Source organism: Fukomys damarensis, unplaced genomic scaffold (assembly GCF_012274545.1).
Source record: "Fukomys damarensis isolate Sample0158 unplaced genomic scaffold, DMR_v1.0_HiC HiC_scaffold_21, whole genome shotgun sequence".
NCBI lineage: Eukaryota > Metazoa > Chordata > Mammalia > Rodentia > Bathyergidae > Fukomys > Fukomys damarensis.
The window spans coordinates 30,301,152-30,310,218 of NW_022900933.1; the positions used below are offsets into that span (position 1 = coordinate 30,301,152).

Here is a 9,067-nt window from a genome sequence, read left to right on the forward strand (position 1 = left end):
CAAAGTTTCTGCGCCCGAGAAGGAGGCGGCCGCGGCGGATTCGCCGCCTGGGGGAGCAGAAGCGGGTGGGAGGTGCGGGAGTGGGGGTTGCCTCCCCTCCTGCCAGGTACGCGCGCCCTTGGGTGGCCCCTGGCCCGGCATTTCCCTTGTCCCTTGCCACTTCCCAGTCCGGGAGTGGAGGGGCAGATGCCCTCCACGTTTCCGTTTTCTCTGCGGCCTCTGGGTTACCCGATGCTCCTGTGCGCCTCTCTGGGTGTGTTTTCCATGGCTCCCTTCCTCCCTCGGCGGCCAGGCTGACATCACCGGCAGCATTTTCTGGCTTGGTAGGGTAGTGTGGTAGCTCCTGCCACGATTCTGGAACAAGGCCTTTTCCCCAAAGGCCAGCGTGATCTGGGGAAGGGGTTTTCATTGTCCGGAAGGTGGATGCTGGGAATAACCTTCTGTCACAAGATTTGTGGGGGAGGTGGGACTTCTCCCTAGTAAGGTGACGATTTCTCCTATGAGGTGTGGCAGCGCTTCCTGTTGAACGAGACAGACATTGCCCTGACATTACATAAATCACCCGGTCTCTTTTTGTTCGATTTGAAGAAAAGTAGTTTTCCGTGACTGGGGTAGAAAAAAAAAATTTGTAAAAATAAGTTGCAATTCCAAAATGTATATTGGAACAACATTCCTACTGTGAAAGTTTCTTTGTAAGAGAATAAACTTTAACACTATCAGCTTTCTTTTAGGGCTTATTTTGTAACTGACTTCATTAGGGTGTCCTTCATTAAAGTAAAAATATATATTGGCTTTCCTTGAGTTCTCAAATTCTCCTAGCTGGAGGCACAGGTTCGGTATTACAGGAGACCAAATAATGCAAGAGAGAATTATACCTTGGTGGCCATTGTCACTTCGAATAGACTGTTTATTATAAGCAGTTCCCCGTGTCTTGAGGTAGATGGGGTAAATACCAGGAAATTTGATGGTTACTCCACATAAAAGAGGGACACAATCTCATAATTATCGCAGTTTTGTGTATACTTAATTTTTGCAGTTTTGTGACACCACTGTTGTAGGGTAGTTCCATTTTTTCCCTGGCTTCTGGTAAGATAATTTAACCAAAGACTTTGGTCATTGTAAATGGTAGACTTTAGCAAACACTGCCTAATTTAAATGATTGCAAAGCACTACGTGGAAATGAAGCCGGTTGTGGGTAACTTATTGCTACATACTTGTTTTTTACGCTTGTTTTTCGTAAAATGAATATAAAAGCCTGTTAACCCAACCTAATGCCATTATGTAACGCCAGTTTGGAGATTTTGAGGGCCCGAAGCAGTTCGCAAGATGCGCTAAAAGCCTGTCCATGGACAGGATCCTGAACTGGCTGCGTTGGCCATGGCATTGGGCTGGGTCCGTTGGATGGAAGCAGGACTGCAGTGTCCGTGGCGCAATAGGTGGCGCTCTTCTTTCTCTGCGCTGCAGCCAGTGTCTTGGGGCCTTTTGTCGCTAGAGGCACCCTTCTTCGCATTACGAGCTGATCCTAGTCAGATCTCAGCCGCCTGCAAGTTGTGGGCCAGAGGAGAAAGTCTGGAGCAAGCAGTTGTCACTTCCTTGTCATCCTTTGGCCTTAAAATAACACGTGGCTTCTTGTATTTGAATCAGCCTTCATTCATTGACAGTGCTAATGATTTCAAAGAATTGATTTCTTTTAAGATTGGCTTAAATTAAAAAAAAAAAAAAGATTCTTGCTGTGTTGTCCAGGCTGGTCTGGAACACCTGGGCTCAAGTGACCCTCTTGGCTGGCTGGTACTGCAGACATGCACCACCCTGGCTGGAGATTGAATTTTGAAAGATTATAGCATTAAAAGCCCAATTGGAAAAACTATCAACCAAACTGTGGATTGAATTATAACCCTTTTTTTCTTGTAGGCTGATCAGCTGACTGAAGAGCAGATTGCTGGTAAGTTGACTCTGGGGAGGTCCCAGAAGGGTGGGACTAGGCACTGACTCAGTTTTGGTAACTTCTCTTGTTTCTTCATTCCTACAATCTGAGCAGTTTTCTAAGAATTTATTTAAATAAAAACAGCAAGCAGGACCATTTAGGTCAGGTATTCCTCCTGGCCAGTCTTGTAGCGATAATGTGCACGGAAGTGAACCTAAGAATGTCCACTTGGTAGACTTAGGAGTGTACAGCTTTGCATTTAATGAGATTGCCCTGAGCCTGCTACTCACAAAATGAGTTTACAGTTCTTATGCTGCAGGGCTTTCAGTAATCCACCATGAAAGCTTTAAAAGAACATTATTTTAATTGGGAAGTGAGTTACGAGGTTTTTTTTTGTTTTGTTTTGTTTTAACAGTCTAGCTAAGTTGTCTAGGGGGCTGGGCTCAAACTTTAGATGATTCCCCTGCCTCAGCCTCCTACAGTGCTGGGATTACAGGTGTGTACCACCTTGACTAGGTTTTAGGTTTTTAATATTTCTTGGAAGACTTAGATGGTTTCTCTTTTGGAAACCAGTAATGCTTCTGAAATATTCTGAACATTATTGTAGAAAATGTTGGTTACCTGAGAATGTACATTTCCAGTAACCTTTTTATGCAGCTTTAAAATGCATGGGTCTTACGAAGGTAGAAATTTAGTAGGAAGAGACTTTAAAGGGGCACATGGACCAGCCTACTTAAAAATATGGTGCTTGAAAAAAAAATATTTTTAAGACGGTTTTGTCAAGTCACCAGGTTTCCCAACCTAGGCTCAAATTTATGTTCCATCTGCCTCAGCCTCCTCCAGTGCTGGGATTACAGGCATGGGCCACCACACCCAGCTAAAAATACGATTTTAATAGGACTGGTTACCAGGAGCAGTGTTTGCTTTATGGGCTTCTGTTTGAAGGCCAGACGGACAGGACTGTTGTGGTCTTTATTTCAGTCGATAAAGAACAGGTGGTTTCTGATAACTTCTGGTGCTTGCTTTGGCAAACCCTAGGGAAGTGTGTACTGTGGCTGAGTTGGATAAAAACATTGATACCAAAGAGTGAACTTTTGTTTTTCAGAATTCAAGGAAGCTTTCTCCCTATTTGATAAAGACGGTGATGGCACCATCACAACAAAGGAACTAGGAACTGTCATGAGGTCACTGGGTCAGAACCCAACAGAAGCGGAACTGCAGGATATGATCAATGAAGTGGATGCTGATGGTAAGAGCTTTAGGGCTGTGAATGAGCGCTAGTGTTGTATGACTGGAATTCAGACATGTTACAGGACTGTCTTTTAGGTCCCCAGAGCTAAGCAAATGTGCAGAGTTCTTTTCTGTGGCTGCTTTATGGCCACTGACATTAAAATAGAAGATTACAAGCCTGCCATTCACCTTGCTCACTGTCTAGAATGTTTCCTGGATCAGATCGCTGTATTGTTCTTTGCTTCATGACCTACAGCCCAGTGCTTTTATCAACTGGCCCAAGAGTCTGTCCCAAGTTGTGTGGTGGAAGTAAAATCAACTGCTGTGGAAACTGCTTTTTTAAAAGCTTGCTGTCTCTTAAGAGGAGAAACTTCCAAGTTCAGTGGCTGAAGTTAACATAGGACTGAGTAGAGTGTGAGTTGTTTGCTGAGGAGGAATATAGTCAACTAGGAGGCCCACGCTGACTGGGAAATAGATCTTCAGAACCTAAGAGAAGGAGCAGCTGCATGGAGTGCCAAACTGGAGGGAACCAGCGGTCGCGTTGTAGCGGTTGACTTATCTGTTCCTCTGGATTCTACTGCAGTGAACAACCAAGATTTTATTGTTTATTTCTGTCAGTAAATAGATTTTGAGGCACCTATCCCATGACTGTCTACCTATCTTTCTTCCCTTCTCTCTCTTTCTCTCTCTCTCTCTCTCTCTCTCTCTCTCTCTCTCTCTCTCTCTCTCTCACCATGTCTCTCTCTCTCTCTCTCCCCCTCTCTCTCTCTCTCTCTCTCTCTCTCTCTCTCTCTCTCTCTCTCTCTCTCTCTCTCTCTCTCTCAGACAAGGTCTCTGGTTTTTTATTTGTTTTTTGAGACTGAGTCTCCTTATATAATTCAGGCTGGCCTTGAACTCATGGTAATCCTCCTGCCTCAGCCTCCTAAGTGCATTACAAGTGTACACCACCATCCCTGGCAATCTATGTATTTTTGTTAATTGTATATGCGCACTAATTTAGTACATAAAATGTTAGAACAGTTTGGACCTGGACTCTTTCTAGATGATTAACCTTATAGCAGCCATTTAGAAAAATACGGTAACATAAGTGGTACATTGGAATTCCATTTGTCATAACATTTAGAATCAGGACTTTGGTTAAGCTCTTAGACAAAGCTTCCTGTGTCCGTTAGAATTACTTTTCTAAAACAAAGGATTGTTTTCACCCTTAATATTGTTTTAGAAGAAGCTATCCATGGTTTTGTCTAGTGTGGTTACTGAGGTGGTCAGCCATCTCGGAACAGGGGTGGCTCCCTCCTGTTTTGTTTAAGCTGTGGAAGCTGGGCTTGGGGATGGAATAGGTGAATTTGGCCCTTACATGGTAGGAAGGGAGGTGGTGGTTATATCACGCCACAGAATCTTGAATTTACTGTTGAATGAATATATGATGGCACTTAAGGACATCTTTGCATGGTTGTGAGATAGCAATTCAAATAATTTACTTTTGTCTTTCATGAATATTGGTAGTGCTTTAAAATTCTGGAGGCCAGAGATAAAAGAGTCTCTGAACACCTCCCCACTGCCTTTTGTGGGGCTGGGGATCAAACCCAGGGCCTCTACATGCTAGGCAACTGTGGTACCATTGACCCACATCCCCAGCTCCAGAGTTATTTTATTTTAAAGATACTGGTGAAAATGAATAACACCCTAAGGACTTTTAAAGTTTTAATTTTACTTTCACGTTAACCTTGAAGCTTGCCTTTACGGCGATTCATCTGTTAGTCTAAGAGAAGTTGTTTGGAATACTGGCCATAGAGCAGATTCTTTTGACACTGTTTCCTAAATTTTAATAGTCTGAGCTGTGAAATGCTTCTGAACTTTTCCTTTAATGGGGAAATAAAAGATACTGACTTGGAGTCTATGGACTTAGGTAATTGGGTGAACATATTCTTAGAATGTGAGGGGCTTTCGATTCATTTCTCACCATCATGAAAACCAAAGTAACAACAAAAATGAGTTGGGAAGAAAAAAACTATTAGGTAATTTACAGCTGAAAATGTACCTAGGGAAGATCTTGATCTCTTTTTTGATCTCTGGTTCTGTCTCTCCTGCCATGTGTGTGTGGGGTGGTGGTGGTGTGCTGGGGATTGAACCCAAGGCTGTCCCATACATGAGAAGCAAGTGGTCTGCTGCTGAGCTATATCCCTAGCCCCCAAGAAAGACTTTCTAAGACTATAGCCCATGGCCTAGTAGTTTCTCTAATTTTCATTTATTGTATCATTGGCTAACAGCCAAGGTGGAGTTAGGCCTGAATGATCTCCCCAGCTTGGGAGATCCAAGACAGGCAACAGAGAGTGCTTTCCTTGAGAGTGTAGTGAGCAGCTCTCCCCTTGAACTGTCCAGCCCCTTTGGTGGTTATAATTAAAGGCATGCAGTTTTCTTTGCATCTTTAAATACCATCCTAAGTATTGATTAGTTTGAACCATTGCCTTATATGAAGTATTTGATTATTTGTAATCAAATTCTATAAGATTGACCCTAATAAAATAGTTTGCCACTTTGTCCTAGCAAATGTTTAATATAATTGTTCCAAATTTTCTATTGTAGAGCAGCATTCATTCAGTCTTATGTGAATTTCTTGTTTTTTAATTTGAGGTAATGGCACCATTGACTTCCCAGAATTTTTGACTATGATGGCTAGAAAAATGAAAGATACAGATAGTGAAGAAGAAATCCGTGAGGCATTCCGAGTCTTTGACAAGGTAATCCTGCATCTGTGTTGCAGAGGGTGCATAAACACAGCTCTTTTACCATTGCTTCTAAGAGCTGAACAGTTGATTGGACGTAAAACACATAACCTAACTGTGAGTCTTGGATCTCACTCCCAGATGCCCACTTTGGCAGCCTTATTTAGTGTGAAGAGAGGAATAATAGGAATCTGAACAGTTTCTTGATTGTTACTGTCAGTATCTTAGCTTTTGAAAATCCCCCTGGATTTTCTGCAGTAATGGACCACATGTACCAATTTCTTGATAGAGGTGGGGACTGGAGATAGAATGAATTGCTTGTTTTTATTTTATTTTTTATTTTTTTTTGGTACTGGGGATTGAACTCGGGACCTTATGCCTGCAGGGCAGGCGGCGGCACCACTGAGCCAAATCCTCAGCCCTTAGAATGAATTGTTGATATGAGCAGGTTTAGCAGTAATTTGAGAAGGGGGTATAATTAAGTCAGGACCTACTTGCTCACACTGAACACTGTCCACCAGTACCAGTAACAACTGCTGAATGTTTATAGGATGGAAATGGTTACATCAGTGCAGCAGAGCTACGTCACGTCATGACAAACTTAGGAGAAAAACTAACAGATGAAGAAGTAGATGAAATGATCAGAGAAGCAGATATTGATGGAGATGGACAAGTCAACTATGAAGGTGAAACATTAAATTTCTTTCGCTTAACTGTTAATAGTCTGTCAACAAGTTAACTGTCTGAACATTCCCTGATTCTACTGTATGCAGAGTAAAGTTACTGTGTTCATGAAAGCTGCTTTTGAAGATAACCAAGTTTCAATTGTCTTTTCAGAATTCGTACAGATGATGACTGCAAAATGAAGACCTACTTTCAACTACTTTTTCCCCCCTCTAGAAGAATCAAATTGAATCTTTTACTTACCTCTTGGCAAAAAAAAAAAAGAAAAAAGTTCATTTATTCATTCTGTTTCTATATAGCAAAACTGAATGTCAAAGTACCTTCTGTCCACACACACAAAATCTGCATGTATTGGTTGGTGGTCCTGTCCCCTAAAGATCAAGCTACACAACAGTTTTACAATATAAATACTTGTACTACCTTAATGAGAAGGAAGCACTTAGTGGACTCCTTCCAGTTCCATTTGCTAATGATTAATACACTGTTTGGGCTGGCCAGTTTTTTATGCATGCAGCTTGACGATTGAGCACAGACAAGCATTTGTATTAAAATCAAAAAATGAAAAGTGAATTCAAATCCTGCTCAGATGGGTTCGAGTTCAATTTATTAGTATAAATTGTCACGGTTGGTTTACTGAAAACACAGTTAAAAATTGGTTTACCTCAGGATGATGTACAGAAAATGGGTGAAGGATACACTGCTGAGATGTAGCCCCGGTAGCAGGATGGTCCTCCTGTACTTCCCTGTGCTCCAACCCATGGTGAGTGACAGTGACACACCGTAGTGGTGTGCCCGCATATGTTGGTTTAGCAACTTCTGCGTTGTACTTTGTGATACGGGTGTCAGGCTGTCGCACTCACAAATTTTTAATAAGAAATGTTTTACAAGGGAGCATCTTTGGACTCTGTTTTTAAAACCTTATGAACCATGACTTGGAGCCGGCAGAGTAGGCTGTGGCTGTGGACTTCAGCACAACCATCAACATTGCTGTTCGAGAAATTACAATTTACGTCCATTCCAAGTTGTAAATGCTAGTCTTTTTTTTTTTTTTTTTTTTTCCAATAAAAAGACCATTAATTTAAAATGGTGTTAAATGCTTTGTAAAGCTGAGATCTTAAAAGGGGACAAGGCACTTGGAGGGGAGGCCAGTGTACATTTAAGTGCTCACAGCCCAATGTTGGGCTTCCCTCCCTCCCAAGATCCCAGCACCAACCTCTGAGCCTAAGACCTTGCCTCAAGACAGGCACATAACTGATCGCTTTACCATATTTATTGACAACGTAAGTCTAGTTGCGTTTTCTCTGGGGGGGAGGGGGGAGGCAAATCATGGTAACTTAATGATTTATTGAGGCGGTAGAGCTCTTAAGGAAAAAAAACCACTTTCTGAAGCATGTATTTAGGGGTTCTTCTCAATTGTGCTGCTGATTACCTGTTTTATGTAACTACTTGAGACCATCTGTGCAAGAGACATGATTTAGTGTGTCTGTAATTCAATCCTCGCTGTGTGTGGTAGAAGCAGTAGCCCTTTTCTAAGCCAGTCTCTTCATGCCTAAAAGACACTACCAGTCACCTTTATTCAGAGTTTAATTTATGATTAGCCTCCTTTTACTTTTTTTCTGTTTTTGTTTAAAGTTGACTTGACTTAAACTTTTTTTTTTTCCTCCCCCCTCAAGTAGAACTATTGCTAAGCCTCTGGTTTGAAAGTAAAACTCCAGCCCAGAGTGAATTTCGTGTCTAATTATAAACCTGTAATCAAAACCCAGACGTGCTGCTGGTACTGGTCTTTGCAGTAGGATTGGTCCATTGAAAAAGCCCCCTTACAAGCATCCTGCATTTAGTGCAGGGCTCTTTTGAAATGAAGGCTGGCTGTGCATTTTTTAGGGTGTTAGCTGGTTGTATCTTATTAGCAAGGAGGTTTGAGTTCTGTGTGTTTGTGTGGGTGGTTTTAATTTGCCAGGGGATGGTTGCTCTTGGCAGCCATGTGGGTGCATTCTGGGCTGATTTATGGAGACCCTTGGCTTCTCCTCCCTCTCCTACTCCCTGTCTTTCTGGCATTTTGTAGCTTGTTAGATTTTCCGCCAGAGGGGTGGGTCAGAGCTGTGGAGAGGACACATTGCCACTGCATCTGCTACCAGTCCTTGGACTGCGTGGTTGGTAGAGGAGAGGTTGACCCCAATTCTTTGAATCTGTGAGGAATACCCAAGAATCCCTTAGAGTTTCTCTTCTGGTGAGATAGTACTGTGGTCTCTCTGAATGAGTAAGTCTCTGACCTGGGTGTTTCTCGTAGCGGGTTGCATAGCCCAGTGTTGCCCAGTCTCAGGCCTGGGGTCAGTAACCTCTTAGTTTGCGGGGGCGTTGGGGGCTATTGGCTTTTAAAAGACTTAGCTCCTATCTTACCAAGTCTTTCTGGAAGCTGGTTGGACTCTGTTTTCATAGTCCCGCAGTCTATCCTAAAAGACTACCTTCAGAACAGGATTCTTGTGTGTGGCCAGAATCCTGTGTG

General features: G+C 42.5%; 1 protein-coding gene across 1 annotated transcript in view; it reads left to right on the forward strand.

Annotated features, from left to right (window-relative positions):
• Calm1 (calmodulin 1) overlaps positions 1–8,215 on the forward strand; it is a 9,464-nt gene extending 1,249 nt beyond the window's left edge. Inside the window, exons 2-6 of the mRNA XM_010616296.1 lie at positions 1,912–1,942; positions 3,030–3,173; positions 5,789–5,895; positions 6,431–6,566; positions 6,718–8,215. Of these exons, the coding sequence (XP_010614598.1) occupies positions 1,912–1,942; positions 3,030–3,173; positions 5,789–5,895; positions 6,431–6,566; positions 6,718–6,746 (447 nt within the window). The 3' untranslated portion in view covers positions 6,747–8,215. The remainder of the gene's footprint in view (positions 1–1,911; positions 1,943–3,029; positions 3,174–5,788; positions 5,896–6,430; positions 6,567–6,717) is intronic.
• The last annotated feature ends 852 nt before the right edge of the window (positions 8,216–9,067 follow it).